We start from the raw sequence: 19,077 nt of genomic DNA, 5'->3' as shown, positions 1-19,077 counted from the left end.
TGAGATTCCAGAAGGCAGGATTGCCATTTCAGGACTGAGATCTGGCTGTTTTGCTTTTCGGATTTTCAGGTTGAACCCCAATTTTTGACCCCTGAGCTTCTATTAATCATGTTTCAGGTAATGAGGTTACTTGCTACTTTCTCTCAAGGACAGTACAGGGAAGTGACTAAACTGACTATACTGTTCTTTGATCTGCTTTTGCCTGTAATTAGAATATATGTTGGCTGAGAAATAAACTCGGGACTGTGCAGAGTAAGCTGGCAGTCCCCCAAATCTATTCTGTGTTTCTGTCTCAATTTTCTCTCAGTCTAACACTTCTTCAGCCTCAGCGCCCCCTCCCAGGTACCCTGGCTGACTTTGTTGGAGCAGGCTCCAACAACCAGTGAAATGAAAATTAAAATAAAAGGGAGATTCAATTTTACCTCAGTGAAAGTGACCATGTTTAAAAACAAATAAGTGCTATGGAGGATGCAGGGAAGAGAGATAGAATCTTTATCTATCACTAATAGATATGCAAGTTAATATGGCTACTATATAAATCATATTGAGGTTCTATAAAAATCTAAAAGTAATGCGACCACATGGTCTCCCAGTATCACTCTGGTGTATATTACCTGCTGGACTACAATTCAAAATACCACATAGATCCTTGAACATCTATGTTTATTGTAATACTATTCATAATAGCCATGTTCTATAATTGTCTAGTGTCTGATAACAGATGAACACAATAAAGGTAATGTGTGTTATACAAATTGGAATTTTTCAGTCATGAAGAACAACATACATTATATCATTGCAGTAAATATGGATGTAACTAGAGTTCATCTTAAACAAAATAGGCATATATGTCTTCATTTTGTCTACTTTAAATTTCTTGCCTCATTAGTTTCTCAAAAGCCACACTGTGAGATTCCAAATTTCTTCTGTATTCATTGTCTTAGTTAGGGTTTTTATTGCTATGGAGACACTATGACCATGACAAGTCTTATAAAGGAAAATATTTAATTGGGGCTCACTTATAGTTTAGAGGTTTAGTCCAATATCATCATTATAGTAAGTATGGTGGCATGCAGGCAGACACTGGTGTGGAGAGGTATCTGAGAGTTCTACATCTGGATCTGCAGGCAGCAGGATGAGACAGTAAGGTCTGTCTTGAGCTTCTGAAATGTCAAAGCCCACCCCCAGTGACAACTTCCTTCAACAAAGTCACACCTACTCCAACAAGGTTACACCTCCTAATAGTGCCACTACCTATAGGCCTATGGGGGGCCATTTTTATTCAAACCACCACACTCATTTATAGTTCAGCATTCTGAAAGCTTTTAAGCCTTGTTGTGTGTCTTACATATGATGTATCTTGAAAAAATTTCTACATGTATTTAATGAGAATGTTCTTTAAGTTTTATGTATTTGGTTTATAAACACAACCTGAATCCATGCTGTGCTATGATTCTCCTGTATGGATAATCTATCTACTTGAAAATGGAAAACAAAAGTATACAACTATTATTCTATTTCTATGGTAATTTATAATTCTGTTATATTCACTTAATGTGTTTTGGTGCTCAAATGTTTAGATACATACAGATTGATGATAGGTCTCATCTCTATGGTGAACTGACATGTTATATCATCAGTGGTACTTTGTTGTCACTTGCTTCCTTGTATCAGTCAAAGTCTATTTTCCCTGATATATCTATCTTTGATTACTTTGGGCAATAATTTGAAAGGAACATATTTCTACTCTTTCATGTTTAGTTTATTTTATCCTTATATTTAAAGAAAGTGTCTTTTTGGAGTCAGTTGTTAAATTTTGTTCCTGAAGTAACGAGTAATTAGACATCTTTTGATTTGGGGTCTTAATCCATTTGTATTTAAATAATTGTTGAATAAATAATTTTATGTCTTTCTCACAGTCGTTTATTTCTTGCGTTCCTTGTGTTGGCCATATTCATTTTTAACTGATTTTTGGCATGCTTTATTTTTTGTTTGTACTTCTATTAGTATTTTTTGTGGTTACCATAAGGTTCATATAAACAAGCTTTGGGTGTCTATTTTATGCTGATATCAACTTAGTTTAGATGTATGATAATTCTACTTTTACTTACATGTAAAAATTGCATTAGTAGTGAAGTCTCTTGCTAAACCTATAATGTCTCCCCTATTAAGATATCTTCTTCCCTGCTCCCCTATCCACCCTTCCCCCATCCCAACCATCCCATTCCCCCCGGGGCTCCCCATTACCCCTTACTGGCCACCCCACCCCCACCCCAAGATCCCAATTTTTGCCTGGCAATCTTGTCTACTTCCAATATCCAGGAGGATAACTATATGTTTTCTTTGGGTTCACTTCTTATTTAGCTTCTCTAGGATCAGGAATTATAGGCTCACTGACCTTTATTTATGTCTAGAATCCACTTATGAGTGAGTACATACCAAACTCATCTTTTTGGGTCTGGGTTACCTCACTCAGAATAGTGTTTTCTATTTCCATCCATTTGCATGCAAAGTTCAAGATGTCATTGTTTTTTATACCGCTCTGAATAGTACTCTAATGTGTATATATTCCACACTTTCTTTATCCATTCTTCCCTTGAAGGGCATCTAGGTTGTTTCCAGGTTCTGGCTATTACAAATAATGCTGCTATGAACATAGTTGAACAAATGCTTTTGTAGTATGATAGGTCATCTCTTGGTATATTCCCAAGAGTGGTACTGCTAGATCCTGGGGTAGGTTGATTCCGAATTTCTTGAGAAACTGCCACACTGTTTTCCAAAGTGGTTGCACAAGTTTGCATTCCCACCAGCAATGGATGAGTGTTCTCCTTACTCCACATCCTCTCCAGCAAAGGCTATCATTAGTGTTTTTGATTTTAGCCATTCTCACAGGTGTAAGATGGTATCTCAAAGTTGTTTTGATTTGCATTTCCCTGATCGCTAAGGAGGCTGAGCACGACCTTAAGTGTCTTTTGGCCATTTGAACTTCTTCAGTTGAGAATCTCTGTTCAGATCAGTACCCCCATTTTTTTAATTGAGTTAATTAGCATTTTTAAAGTCAAGACTTCTCTCTAGAGGGGTTCCCAGGTATCCATGGAGATGTCCCAGCTAGTTCCTTGAGCAGCTGAGGAGAGGGAGCCCTGAAATGGCCTTTCCTATAGCCATACTGATTAATATCTTGCATATCACCATAGAAGCTTCATCTGGCGATGGATGGAGATAGAGACAGAGACCCACATTGGAGTGCAGGTCTGAGATCCCAAGGCCCAAATGAGGAGCTGAAGGAGGGAGAACATGTGCAAGGAAGACAGGACAGCGAGGAGTGCACCCACCCACTGAGACGGTGGGGCTGGTCTAATGGGAGCTCACCAAGGACAGCTGGACTGGAACTGAAAAAGCATGGGATCAAACCAGACTCTCTGAACATGGCGGACAACGAGGGCTGACTGAGAGCCAAGGACAATGGGCACTGTGTTTTGATCCTACTGCATGTACTGGCTTTGAGGGAGCCTAGTCTGTTTAGATGCGGCACTTTCCTGGACCTGGATGAAGGGGGGAGAACCTTGGAACTTCCCTCAGGCAGAGAACCCTGACTGCTCCTTGGACTGGAGAGGAGGGGAAGGGGAGTGGAGTTGGGAGGGAATGGGAGGTGGGGAGAAGCAGAAATTTTTATAATAATAATAAAATAAATAAAATAATGAAAAAAAGAAGTGAAAAAATGGCACATGATTCAATATTTTTCATTGTATATCATATACTATCTTTAATGAATAGTTTTAAGTAAGTTTTGTCTTTATATTTTTATATCAAATTAAAAACACTAGACATCAAAATGTATTAAATAATCCAATTAATAATGGGGTACAGAGCTAAACAGAAAATTCTCAACAGAAGAATCTCAAATGGCTGAAAGACATTTAAGGAATTGCTTACACATCCTTAGTCATCAGGGAAATGCAAATCAAAAATTGACTCTGAGATACTTGTCAGAATGGCTAAGATCAAAAACACTGGTGACGCTTATGTTGAAGATGATGTGGAGTATGGGGAACACTCTTCCACTGCTGATGGGAATACAAATTTGTACAGTTACTTTGGAAATTAGTATGGCGATTTCTCAGAGGAACGGGAATCAAACTTCTCAAGATCCAGCAATACCACTCTTGGGCATATACCCAAAGTGTTGGAGCCCACAAGACTATACAGTAACTGTACAGCTGACAGATTCATAAAGGCAGACCCACTAGTGTACAATTTTGGGACAACCCTGTTTTGAAGAGCTGCAGGAACATTTGTCTTTTGGAAAAGTCACTGTCATATCTGTAAAAATCTTGTGAGGCCATGATTTTTCCCTTCAAAATGGAATTCATTCCCCAAACACCTTTGCAGTGTAACTTCTGCACAGGCAGTGGAATGACCTTGCTCCATTTCCCCACTCAATGAGGCCTTAGAGCAATAACATTTACTCTTGTTCTAACAGTCCAATTTACATAAGTCAGGCACACAAAACTACCTGCTAACAGACACACAGAAATTTCTATAGCAGACAAGACAGGCACTGAGCAGGAAGGCAGCATGCCCCACTTTTGCTAACAAACACAAATCTAGGCCATCCCCAAAACTGGTTATCACCAAAGAGGTTAGATGAGAAAAATGGGTGAATTTAGGATTCAGAGATGTTTAATAACGTTATCTAATGGTTTGGAAAGTCAGTTATTTCCCTTTGAATGTTGGCTTTCTTGGATTGGGCCACTTTTTCTGCAGTACAAGCTTTGTCAGGTTCTACCTGTCCTTTTTTGTAATTTTGATGTGCATATTATCACTGTTCTTTGCCTATGAAATTTTCCAACTACATCTGTAAAAAACTAGAAAACTTGTGGAGATCACCCCTTATTCTCCTTGCTACTTCTTCTACCTCTTTCTTTACTCTCCTTCTTTCTTCTCCTTGTTCTTCTTCTTCTCTCCTCCTCCTCCTCCCCCTCCTCCTCCTCCTCTGTGCCTCTTCACTTCACTTTTGCCCCTTACCCAAAAAATAAAGAACATGCAGAGGTAACGTACTTGAGTTAATCATTTTACCCTCAGATCCTCACCTGCCATAGACATCCAATTCTGAGCCCTTAGTGAGTACTGACGCTGGTACTCAAGGCCCCCGACACCAAAGGATGCACAATCATACCACAAGAACACCTGCTCAACTATGTTCATAGCAGCCTTATTTGTAATTGTCAGAACCTGGAAACAACTTAGATACCCCCAACTAAGGAATGGATAAAGAAAAGGTGGTGCATTTATACAATGGAGTGTTACTCTCAGCTGCAAAGAACAATAGCATTATGAAATTTGCAGGCAAATGGATGAAACTAGAAAAAAAAAATCATCCTGAGTGAGGTAACCCAGACCCAGAAGACAAACACTGTATGTGCTCACTCATTAGTGCATACTAGATGTAAAGCAAAGGATAACTAGACTACAATCCACAGCTCCAGAGAAGCTAGGTAACAAATAGGACCTGGATGCATTGATCTCCCTGGGAAGGGGACGTAGATGAGATCTCCTGGGTAAACTAGGGGTAGGGGATCAGTAGAAGGGAGGGGATGAGAACATGAGGGAATGGGATAGTCAAGTTGGGGGAAGGACAGAGAGGGAGCAATTATGGGGTTAGGGAAAAACCTGATACTAGGGAAATTCCCAGGAATCCACAAGGATGACCCCAGCTAAGACTCCTAGCAATAGTGAAGAGGGTGCCTGAACTGGCCTTCTCCTGTAATCAGATTGGTGACTACCCTAACTGTCATTATAGAACCTTCATCTAGTAACTGATGGAAGTAGATCTATAGCCAAACACCAGGCCAAGCTCTGGGAGTCCAGTCGAAGAGAGGGAGGAGGGATTATGTGAGCAAGGCGGGGTTGGTGGTGGTGGTTCAAGATCATGACTGGGAAACCCATGGAGACAGCTGACCCAAAGCTTGTGGAAACTAATGGACTTTACACTGACAGTGGTGGAACCTGCATGGGAATGAACTAGGCCATCTGCATCTGGGTGACAGATGTGTAGTTTGTTCTTTTTGAGGGGCCCCTGGCAGTGGAACCAGGATCTATCTGTGGTGTATGAGCAGTCTTTTTGGAGCCTATTCCCTATGGTGAGATACATTGCTCGACCTTGGTGCAGGGGGAGGGGCTTGGTCCTGCCTCATCTTAATGTGCCAGGCTTTGCTGGCTCTCCATGGGAGGCCTTATCCTTTCTGAGGAGTGGGAAGGGGTGGGTTGGAGAAGAGGTGGGGCAGCAGAAGGAGGGGACAGAGAGGGAACTGTGGTTGGTATGCAAAATGAATAAAAAATAAAAAAAATGACTGCCAAATACTATAGTACTATTCCTTGTTAGTCTATATATTACTTTCTATATTTGTATTTAGTCATATTGCTGTTTTGTATCCTTTTAATTCAAAATATTGCCCTATGGTGTTCTTGAAAGGCAAAGTGATGATGTTCTTCAACTTTGATTGCAAGGGACAGTCTTTGTCATTTTGAAGCCATGGTAGGCATAATATTCTTGTTCAGTAGTTTTTTTAATTTAAGTATTTTAAGTATATCATCCTACTCCCTTATGTTTTGAAGATTTGTTCTAAGAAAGTGATAGTTTTTATGAGTTCTTTTTTATGTGAAAAGTCACTTTTACTGCTTTCAAAATTCTTTCTTTGCTCTTGAATTTAATCATTTAACTAAAACATGACTGTGTTAGCCATAATAATTAAAGAAAAAGAAGCCATAAACTGGAAAAGAACAAGGCAGGTTAATGGGAGGGGTTAGAAGGAGCAAAGGAATGGAAAATGATGTAGGATTATTTTATTTAAAAAATAAAGAATTTAAATATGGCTGTTGTGTAAATTTCTTTTAATTCATCTCATTTTTGATCAGTTATCCTTCTTCCTCAGAATTGTGAACTTTTATGCATTGTTTCCTTAAATAACTTTTCTACATCTTTCTTTTTGTTTTCCCTCTATGAAATTCCACACTACACACACTGATTCGTTTGATGATGGTCCATATTTGCTTTTGGCTTTAAAAGTCTTCTGAGTTCTCCTCAAACCTCCCGTTCTCCCCTCCTCTTCCCCTTCACCCTCCCTTCTTCCCCTACCCCCATGCTCCCAATTTTGTCAGGCGATCTTGTCTGTTTCCAGTTTTCAGGTGGGTCTATATATGTTTTTCTTTGGGTTTACCTTATTACTTAGCATCTCTAGGATCATGAACTATAGGCTCAATGTCCTTAGTTTATGGCTAGAATCCACTAATGAGTGAGTACATACCATATTCATCTTTTCGGGTCTAGGTTATCTCACTCAGGATAGTGCTTTCTAATCCCATCCATCTACATACAAAATTCAAGATGTCATTGTTTTTTTTACCGCTGGATAGTACTCTAATGTGTAGATGTGCCACACTTTCTTTATCCATTCTTCAGTTGAGGAGCATATAGGTTATTTTCAGGTTCTGGAAGAGGAGGGAAGAAGGGGAGGGTTGAGGAGAACTTGAGAGAATGGGATAGTCGAGATGAAGGAAGGACAGAGATGAGAGCAAGGAAAGAGATAACTTCATTGAGGGAGCCATCATAAGGTTAGCAGAAACATGGCTCTAGAGAAATCCACAAGGATGACTACAGCTAAGACCCTAAGTAATAGAGGAGAACTTGATTTTCCCTGTGGTCAGACTGATGAATATCTTAAATATTGCCATAGAACCTTCATCCAGCAACTGATGGAAACAGATGCAGAGACCCATATCAGAGCACTGGACTGAGCTCCCAAAGTCCAGTTGAAGAGAGGGAGAAATGAGAATATAAGCAAAGAGGTCAAGACCATAATGGGTTCACCTATTGAAACAGTTTCCCTGAGCTAATGGGAGACCACCAACTCCAGCTGGACTGGGAAGAAACAAGTATAGGACCAAACTGGTCCCTCTGAATGTGGTTGACAGTTGCATGGCTGGGGCAGACTGAGGGGCCACTGGCAGTGGCACCAGGATTTATCCCTACTGCATGTATTGGCCTTTTGGGATCCTATTCTCTTTGGATATATACCTTGCTCAGCCTAGATATAGTAGGGAGGGCCTTGGACCTTCCCCAAAGCAATGTGCCTTAACCCTCTCTGAGGAGTGGATGGGGGTGGGGTGTGCGGATGTATGGAGGGAATGGGAGGAGGAGAGAGAGTAGGAACTTGGATTGGTATTTTTTTAAATCTAATAAATAAAAAGTCTTTTGAATTCTTTTTTTCTACTCTGACTGACACAATTTCAAAGATTTTTGTGTACTTAACTGATATTTTTGCTTCAGCTACATTATTTGTGACAATAATAACAGTAGGACATCTTGTTATCCATATTAATGATTATTTAGTATGTCAGCAATTGTCAGAGTACTAAAAATAGTTCAACTGGTTAGAAAGCTAATGTATATGAAAGTTTTTTAGTTGTGTTATTATAGAAATATGATTCAGGATAGTATTTTCTGATAGTGTTGATGGGGTAGCCTCCCTAGCACGTACAAATCATGAATGCAGTTGAATTTGATATCTTTCAATGCTAGTAAACATTCACTTGATGGTAAGGCTCTTTAAAAAACATTTTTTATTTTTAATCACACATGTGCATGCGTGTGTGTGCACGTGCATGTGTGCGTGTGTGTGTGTGTGTGTGTGTGTGTGTGTGTGCTATGTGCACATGAGGACAGATGCCTACAGAGGTAATTACTGTAGTAATTGCATTGCAATTACTGGTAGTTGTGTGCCACCAGACATGGGTTCTGGGAACTGAACTCTGAAAGAACCATGCATGGTTTTAAGTGTGAGCTACCTTTCCATTCCTAGGGCTAACTTTTCATGAGCACCACCTCCCACAGTGAAAAATTCTCTTTTACACTTAATAGTGAATAACGAGATAATATGAATGGACCACTGAGCTTCCACTGGTTTGTCAGGACCATGAACAACAACTGAAACTATTTTTCAAATGTTAGAAAACCTGCATATCGTCTCAAACATTTTGGCCAGAAATCTTTTACTTTGAACTCCATGGCTGAGTATAATTAAGCATGTCAGTAGTGAATTGATCACTTATGTAACAAATGAATTAACTATGTTCTTTACCATTATCCTTAAGGTTTCTTAATCTTTACATTTGGCTTAGAAGATAAAATATAAAAATCACAGAAATATCTTACAGAATAACAGCCTATGATACTACTTACTGATTTTTAAATTGGGCTTCACTGAATTTAGAATCAAACCTCCCTCCAATAACAACTAATTTCAACAGGATATATTTTAAGTGATTTTATCTTTCATATCTGATTTGAGAAAAGATACATAAAATCAAATACACAAAATGCTAGCCATTTGGGGAGTAAGAACTGGTTCTTATTCTAACTCACACTCGCCAATCATCTCCCTCACTTCCCTGTCTAACATCTGTAAGCTATTAAAAGTAAGTGTGGATGGGTCACCTTCATCACTGCACTTAGAAAAAAAGGTGTGATTTAACTCAAAGTATCTAGTATAGAGAAGTTTATTATCATTCACTTTAAATATTCTTTTTTATTGCCCTTTGAAAAGTCAGAAATGAGTGTTGGATGACTGCTTACTGCTTGCAACAGGAATCTAATTGAATGATCAAGCACCTGCTAATTCTTTAAGCACTGCACTGTCATTCTAGGCACTGCATTTAGCACTTGCCTCACAATGGTAGCGGGATCACAATGCTCATATCACATTTTCTGTCAGCTTGTTTCTAAGTCCTTTTCTTTTCATTCAGGGCTGACTGTAATAGCATCAGTAATAGCTTTCACCATGTGTATGTAGTGAAGTAGACCTTGGCTGGCTTTTAATAGGCTCCACGGGCACCTTTCTTGCAGTTTCTAGCAGAATGCCATTTCTCAGGCATGGTTTAGCTGAGGAAAAATGAATAGGCATAGGCTCTACTTGGCACGGAATAATGGTATAATTCTGCCACCTCTATGGCCCTTAGGAAAAGCAGCACTGGTGCCAGGGATATGTTTGGTACTTTTTATGTTCTCACTATCTTCATTCAAATTCTCCATTTATTTTGTCTTCTAATCTTTTATAACATTTTTATGATGATTACTTTGAATATATGTTTGTGAGATATTGTCTTTCTCTGTAGCTCAGACTGGATTTGAACTAACAAATTTTTCTGAGTGCTGGGATAACTGACACATATCACCATGCCTAACTCTATATATTTTCATGTCCTTAGTATCTCTTTCTATATATTTATATTTTTGCCTTTGGAAAATATTTTTCTATTTAATAATTTCCCTGAAGTCCTTGTGCTAGTCTATATAGTACATTCATTGTGCCTGCCTGTATAGACTCACTCTAAATAACTAGCCTGTTCAAACATGTATGCTGCTCCCGCGCACCACTTTTTGTAATGATCTTCTTGCTTCTTGAGTATTCCAGAGTGATAAGGGACACATGAAACAGATACTAATGCTTTCGGAAAACTCTCAACACATTCAAAGTGGATAATCTTTGATTCATTCTTTCTTAACCTGTGACAGGAGAGTAAGGCATGCACAAAAAACCCCATCAAGGTAAATGTGAAAAAAGTCAGTCGTCAGAAAGACTGGAAGCACCTCCACAATAGAGCTACAAGCCAATAAAACACAACAATGACTGAGAAAAAATCCCCAAGCATCTCCCAGAGAACACAATGCTATGTAACCAAAAACATCAAGGGTTCTGATACTTAAGGGATATGTGTAGGGATTTTGAATTTCAAAACCTGTCCCTGCCTGGATCTCTAGCCTATATCCATTCTTTAGAATGTCCCTTCTCGTTTAATAGATTGTTTATTTATTTATTTATTTTGGTTTTTCAAGACAGGGTTTCTCTGCAGCTTTTTTAGAGCCTGTCCTGGAACTAGCTCTTGTAGACCAGGCTGGCCTCGAACTCACAGAGATCCACCTGCCTCTGCCTCCCGAGTGCTGGGATTAAAGGCGTGCGCCACCACCGCCCGGCTAGATTGTTTATTTTTATAACTGGTCATTATGTCCCTAGTCCATTCATTTGTTTAGAACACATGAAGCTGAAAAGTCTCAGTGGGGTACTTGTCTGAATTCAGAAGCATATCTATAACCATTGATGTCACAATCCAGGAGGTAAAGTACATTCATTTCTCCCCATTTTCAGTTTCCCTGGAGCATTTGGAAATGGTGGGAAAGGAATAATGATACCCTGGGGGAACTTGATCAACTTTTTTCCCTTCCTTTCCTTAGTTTATGGTGTCCTGTAGCCTATAAGAATGTAATGCTAGAATCCAGCTGCTCCTTAGGGCACAAACCTATAGCAGCCCTTCCCTACTTATAGAGAGATGCCAAATAATCACCCTACTGAGATATTGTCTGTGAATGTATATAACAGACTTCCAGGTGCCAGGATCTCTCACCTGGGGAAATGAGGTTAAAAGAAAGAATTGGTGGTCACATATCCTGCTCCTCATGCTCTTCCCTGCCTTGAATCAGAAAGCCTGGCTGTGGCTCTTGCTGTGAAAGCATCCCCGTCCTCTGGAAGAGGGCCACACTTTAGCTATAGGGCCCAGATTTCTTCAATTCAGAGCCTCTTCATGCTGTTATCCATCTGTTTATCTGCATGCCCACAGTGTTAATAACTTTTCTACTAAACACTATATTCCCAACAATATGTCTCAGTATCCCATCGAATCTCCCTCCAAGATGTTTTAGTGCCTGGAACCTCTTCCCTGCCATAATGGGATGTAGGCTGGGGCAAAGAGGTGTTCATTGATCAATTGCTGCCTAGAATGCAGTTTAAGTTTGCACTACATTTACCAAGTGTATTGATCCCCCAGATCATGATCCCACTGCTTAGGATTATAGCACTCCTGAAGGGATTCACAGACATAGCATGACAATAACATAAGGCTTAAAAACTGTATTGAAAACCTCATTAACTATAAGAAGACCAGAAAGGTGATTAAAAGAAGGGACCAACCCCTCCTCACATGACCACCTTACAGGATTGAGGGTATCCAGTGAAATCGAATGGCAGATAAAAAAGTAAAAGGTGGCCTCACTGATTCCTCAAGCATTAACCTAGTTCTCTCCAAAGGTAGACAAAAGAGCTTTTACTTTGTTAACATTAAAGTATGTGTCATGCCTGTTCATAATTATGTTGCTTATAGGCCATCATATGTTAAGACAACATGGGGCAGTTTCAGTTTGTCCTTAAAACTTCCCCAAATAAATAACTTAGTAACAAAATCTGTGGTTTCATGTTTTTCCTTTTCCTGACACAATAAGAACATTTTTGGTGAAGTAATTATAAACTATGTGTGTATATAGGAATGCAAGTATTTTGGGGATTCTTTAGCAGGCCTGATACATACTGCCATATAAACTTAGATACTCTAGACTTTCACAACTTATTCAAATAGTAGTTTTTAGACTACTAAATGTATTATCAAACCTTAAAGTGTTGTTTATACAAAAGAACACTGACTGAAATCATAAAAGAATGATTAAGTCATAAAATTTAATGTTTAAAGGATATATTTTGATTGGGATTTCCATACATAACAGGTTGTAAAGGAAACAACGTTAAATATTTTTCATTTTAAATAATATCACAGGTACCAAAATTATCTATATATTATATATTAAAAATAATTTTGTTTGGGGCTACAAAGATGGTTCAATATTTAAGAGCATTTATTGTTTTCAAAGAGGACCTAGGTTGATGTCCCAGTATCCACATGGTAGCAAACAGCCATCTATAACTCCAGTTCCTAGGGATCAAATGTCCTCTTCTGATGTCTAAAGGCACCAGGTACACATACAGGGCATAGACATATATGCAAACAAAACATTCACACAAAAAAATAAATATCAACATAAAACACCCTTTGTTAGATTAAATTATATGGATTTCTTTTCTAGAAATATTCTTGATGCAAAACATAAAAATAAAAATTTTATTTAAGGCTATGATACATACAAAATGATGGCTATATATATATATATATATATATATGTTTGTCATAGTTCTTTTTCATTGAATTTACTTTTCACAACAAACAATATAGGACATACAGCCAAAGAATTAAAAGTATTCAGTCTTGATAATCTTGCTCTGTATGTAATAGCTTTGAATATATTGTTAAGTCTTAACAATAATCATGATTAACCTAATTACCTTACATTTTAAAATAAAATTGTAATTAAAGTCATAATATTAGAAATTAAAAACTATTGGCTGTCTACATATGCTCTCCTTTTCCCCCCAAACCAAGATATTCAAGATTACTTTGTCCAGTTAAAAAAATTGGTCCTTTAAAAACCAAGGTTTTGGGCTGGATATGCCTTGATATGAGAAGGTTGTAAATATGTGCAGTCATGTTTGTACCTTATATTTTGTTCTACTGATCTGAATGTATGCTTTTATGATAGTACCATGATTTTGTTTTATTTCTTTTTTTAAAAAAATACTATTTCTTTGCAATACAGCATGAAATCTGATAGGGTGATCCCTCCAGCATTTTTGTTGTTGAGGTTGTTATTTTTTTGAGACAAGATCTCATTGTGTATTCTTTGCTGGTGGAATTCACAGATTGGAATTCACCAGGCTGGTCTTGAACTTATAGATATCTATCTACTGCTGCCTCCAGAGTGTTGGGATTAAAGACATGCACCACCATGTTCAGCCAGCGTTTCCATTTGAGGGTGGGATTGCTTTAGTTATCAAGTGACCTTTATGCTTCTACTTGAATTTCAGGATTTATTTTTTTCTATTTTATTCAAGTATAGCACATTAAAATCAATAAAAAGAATCATTCATAAGGGGGAAAAGAATGCCGCTGGCATTTTCATTGGGATGCATTACATATCTGATTTGGGTATTAGAGTAATGCTGCAAATTGCTTTTGCAGAATGGTTATTTTCACAGTATTAATTCTGCCAATCTATGTGCATGGGAAGTCGTGATGGCTAATCATGGTTGTTAACTACACCTGAAATCAACTAAAACCCAAGCTTCTGAGTGGAGTCTATGGGGGATTCTCTTAAGCACATTTGAAGCACGAAAATTCACCCTAGATGTGGGCCACACCTGCTGCAGTCTACAAAAAAGAACATGGAGGAAGTAAGTTGCTTTTTGCCTGCTTGCTTTCACTCTTATTGACAAGTTCATCTATTCTGATGTTGTGTATGGTATTAACTCCATCTTGTTCAGGATTCCAGGAGTGTAGACTGAACAGCAGCCCTCCTGGAATCCTCTAGAACTACAGTGCAAGATGGCTGAGATATCTAGCTTTGTGGATTGGACAGACAAATACCTGATTCTTGGCCTTTCTGTTGTCAGACAGCCATTGTTGGACTAAAATCTGACCACACCTTGTAAGCCAGTTTTGTAAATACCATAACACACGCACATCATATGTTTTGTTCATTTACAGAACTCTGACTAATACAGAAGTATACAGAAATCTGTCCCTCCTCTAGTATCCTCTGTTATAAGATATTTTAACTATGTAAAGATTATTACACTTCTTTAAGTTGTGAAACATTATTTTAACTGTGTAAAGTTGTGCTATATTTGTTTATGCTGCATTTGATTAATTATGTAAAGATATGTTGCATTTGTTTCACCTTTCCTGCCTAAGGCACCTGATTGGTCTAATAAAATGATGAATGGACAATAACTAGGCAGGAGAGGGAGGCAGGGATGGTGGGCAGAGAGAATAAGTAGGAGGAGAAATCTAGGAGGGGGGTGGAGGGGGGAGAGGGAGAGGGAGAAGGGGAGGGGGAGAGGGAGGGAGAGGGAGAGAGGGAGGGAGGAGGAGAGGGGAGAAGAGGGGAGAAGAGGGGAGAAGAGGGGAGAGGAGAGGAGAAGAGAAGAGAGAGGAGAGGAGGGGAGGGGAGAGGAGGGGAGGGGAGGGGAGGGGAGGGGAGGGGAGGAGAGGAGAGGAGAGGAGAGGAGAGGAGAGGAGAGGAGAGGAGAATGAAGAGAACAAGGAGGAAGAAAGGGAGATGCCCAGGGCCAGAAACCAGGCAGCTGGCAGCCAGCTAGATAATAGCAGGAAATAGCAGACACAGGAGGAAAGTAAGATATAAAGATAAAAATCTCTGAGGCAAAATGTAGATAAACAGAAAACAGATTAAAATAAGAGCTAACATAAGGCCTAGCATTCATACTAATATTTAGTTTCCATGTCATGATTGGCAAGCTGGTTGGTGGCCCCCCAAAGAAAGCCTGGTAGTCTTCCTCAATCCCTTTCTTCAGAAATTTAAAGTTTTCAGTATAGAGGTGTTTCATTTCTTGGTTAGGTTTATTTCCAGGTTATTTGGGGGGGGGGGGCTATTGTGAGTGAGCGTGTTTACATGATCTCTTAAAAATCATACTTGCTGGACGGTGGTGGCGCACGCCTTTAATCCCAGCACTCGGGAGGCAGAGGCAGGTGGATCTCTGTGAGTTCGAGGTCAGCCTGGTCTACAAGAGCTAGTTCCAGGACAGGCTCTAAAAAAGCTGCAGAGAAACCCTGTCTCGAAAAACCAAAAAAAAAGAAAAAAGAAAAAAAATCATACTTGTTATTTGTATATAGAAACAGTTTTTTGTAAGTTGGTTTTATATCCTGTTAAATTTCTGAATGTGTTGATTATTTTAGAAGGATTGTGCTAGAATCTTTTATCTCTTACGTATAATATTATGTCATCTGCAAATAGTGATAATTTGATTTGTTCTTCTCCTATTTTGTCCTTTCTCTTGTTGTATTGCTTCAGCTAGTGCTTCAAACAGTATATTAGTGATAATGGAAAATTCTGTCTCATTCCCAGCTGTGGGTTGTCATATATAGCCTTTATTATGTTGAGGTGTGTTACCTCCCACCTTATTGTTTCTAGGATTTGAATCATGAAACCATGTCAGATTTAGTCAAGAGTCCTTTTCCACATCTGTTGAGATGATTACATGAATTTTGTCTTTAAGTCAATTATATGATTTATTACATTTATCTACTTATGTTGAATCATCTGCATCTCATGGATAAAGCCAACTTCATTATGGTATGGAGGATCTTTTTGATATATGCTTATATTTAGTTTGCTACTATTTTATTAAGAATCTTTGTCCTGGAATATCTTGTTTTCTCCATTGCTCCTTTGCTGGGTATAGTAGTCTGGGCTTGCATCCATGTTCCCTTAGTGTCTGTAGCACATCTATCCAAGACCTTCTGGTTTTCATGGTTTCCATTGAGAAGTCAGGTGTAATTCTGATAGATTTCCCTTTATATGTTACTTGACCATTTTCCTTTGCAGCTCTTAATATCTGTGTGAGACAACCAGACCCAAAAGATGAACATGAGATTGTACTCACTCTAAATTGGTTTTCTAGCCATAAATAAAGGACATTGAGCCTATAATTCGTGATCCTAGAAGCTAAATAAGAAGGTGACCCAAAGAAAAAACATAGTTATCCTCCTGGATATTGGAAGGAGACAAGATTGCCGGCCAAAAATTTGGAAATTGGGGGGGGGGGGGGGAGGGGGCTAAGGGGAGATGGGGAGAGAAAAGTGTGAAGGGGAGGATGGGGAGAGCTTGGGGGAATGGGATGGTTGGGATAAAGGAAGGGTGGATATGGGAGCAGGGAAGTATATATATTAATTAAGGGAGCCATTTTAGGGTTGGCAAGAAACTTGACTCTAGAGGGGTTCCCAGGTGTTCAGGGAGATATCCCCAGCTAGTTCCTTGGGCAGCTGAGGAGAGGAAGCCTGAAATGGCCCGATCCTATAGCCATAATGATGAATATCTTGTATATCACCATAGAACCTTCATCTGGCGATGGATGAAGATAGAGACAGAGCCCCACATTGGAGCACTGGACTGAGCTCCCAAGGTCCAAATGAGGAGCAGAAGGAGGGAGAACATCAGCAAGGAAATCATGACCACGAGGGAGGCACCCACCCACTGAGATGGTGGGGCTGATCTAATGGGATCTCACCAAGGCCAGCTGGACTGGGACTGAAAAAGCATGGGATAAAACCAGACTCCCTGAACATGGCGGACAATGAGGGCTGCTGAGAAGCCAAGGACAATGGCACTGGGTTTTGATCCTACTGCATGTACTGGCTTTGGAGGGGCCTAGCCTGTTTGGATGTTCACCTTCCTAGACCTGGATGGAGGGGGGAAGACCATGGACTTCCCACAGGACAGGGAACCCTTACTGCTCTTCGGACTGGAGAGGGAGGGGGAGGGGAGTGGGAGGAGAAGGAGGGAAATGGGAGGTGGGGAGGAGGCAAAAATTTTTAATAAAATAATAATAATAATAATAATAATAATAATGAATCTTTGCATCTAGTTTCATCAGGGATATTGACTTGTAATTTTTAACTTCTTTTTTGTTTTACAAACATATTCCAGTTTCCCTTCCCTCCCCTCCTCTTGCTCTCCCCACCTGCCCTTACCCTACCCCCATCCACTCAGAGAGGTTAAGGCTTCCCATGGGGAGTCCACAAAGTCTGTCAGATCGCCTAGAGAGAGGACCAAGCCCCTACCCCCTGTATTTAGGCTGAGCAAGGTATCTCTCCTTAGGGAATGGGTTCCAAAAATCCAGTTCATGAACTAGGGATAAATAAATACTGGTTCCACTGCCAGTGATCCCACAGACTGCCCAAGCCACACAACTGTCACCTACATTTAGTGGGCCTAGTTCGGTCCTAGGCAGGTTCCCCAGCTGTCAGTCTGGAGTCAGTGAGCTTGACTTATAGTTTTATTTCTTGTTTTGTTTTCACCCGATTTGGGTATTAAAGTAACACCAACTTTTTAAAAAGCAATTTGGAAATGCTCCTTCTGTTTATAATTTTTTACAAAATAATTTAAGAAATATTGCTTGTAGTTCTTTTTTGAAATTCTGGTAGAATTCTGTGAATCTGTCTGGGCCTGGTCTTATTTTTAGCTGCAAGGCTTTTTGTCAGGGCTTCAAACAGACCCATTGTGGGTCTGTTTAAGTTGTTTATCTCTTCTTGTTTTAACTTTAGTGGTTTAGATGAATCTAGAAATTCATCCATTTCTTTTAAGTTTAATAATTTAATGGAGTATAGGATTTTAAAGTATTCCTTCATAATGTTCTCAGTTTTCTCTGGTGTCTGTAGTAATGTTTCCTTATTCATACCTACTTCTGTTAATTTGGTTCTCCTCTTTTTTTTTCTTTCTCTTTTTTTTTCTTCAGGAGCTCTGGTGAAGTTTTATTAAAGGAAAACTTTCCTGGTTTACCTTTCGCCAGTCTGTTCTGGCATGCTTCTCATAATACCAGAATCACCTGGGTCAATGATAGCCAGTGTGCATACTCTGTAGTGTTTCCACATGCTGTGACCAGTTTTAGCCAACATGGTATAGTATTCTATTTCAGATTTCCTGAAAGCTGGGCAGTTGCTGGTGAGGATAACCAATTTCACTTTGCCCTGTCTGATCATCTGCAGAGTTTGTTTATATCCCAGCACGTACTTTCCACTTTTCATAACAAGTTGGAGCCTAGAGTTTATCAACACCAGAAACTTTTTCATCTTCTTTGCAAAGAGGTCCATCTTCCAGCTTAGGTGTGAGACAGCTCCCAACCAAGACCAGCCTGCCTCTCCTCTTTCTTTAGGCCAAAGACGAAGGGGTCACTCAATTTTGCTTATCTTGTCAGAACAAGCTCTTATATTTATTGATTTTTTTGTATTGTTTTCTTTGCTTCTATTTGTGATTTTATGCCCTCATGTCTTAGTTACTTTTCTCTTTTCATGAAAAAACACTGTGGCCAAGCCAACTTATAAAAGAAAACACATAATTTGGGGCTCATTGTCCCAGATGGTAGAAAAACCCATGACTATCTCGGTGGGAAGCACGGCAGCAGGCAAGCATGGCGCTGGAACAGAGGCGGAGAGTTTCCATGTCAAGACAACCAAGAGGCGGAGAGAAATTGGAAATGGCCAGGGCTTTAGAAACCTTAAAGCCTACCCTCACTGACATACCACCTCAAACAAGGCCACACCTAATACTTGCTAAAGAGTTCTACCAAG

The 19,077-nt window shown here is 39.4% G+C and overlaps 1 protein-coding gene across 1 annotated transcript; it reads right to left on the bottom strand.

Annotated features, from left to right (window-relative positions):
* Positions 1-18,285: 18,285 nt before the first annotated feature.
* On the bottom strand, positions 18,286-18,600 carry LOC119804272 (60S ribosomal protein L30-like). The gene has a single exon (XM_038315743.1). The coding sequence runs from the start codon at positions 18,598-18,600 to the stop codon at positions 18,286-18,288; it is 315 nt and encodes a 104-aa protein (XP_038171671.1).
* Between the last annotated feature and the right edge of the window lie 477 nt (positions 18,601-19,077).

The sequence above is a fragment of the Arvicola amphibius genome, chromosome X (assembly GCF_903992535.2).
Source record: "Arvicola amphibius chromosome X, mArvAmp1.2, whole genome shotgun sequence".
In the NCBI taxonomy this organism is placed as follows: domain Eukaryota; kingdom Metazoa; phylum Chordata; class Mammalia; order Rodentia; family Cricetidae; genus Arvicola; species Arvicola amphibius.
This window is presented reverse-complemented; position numbering and strand designations above follow the sequence as displayed.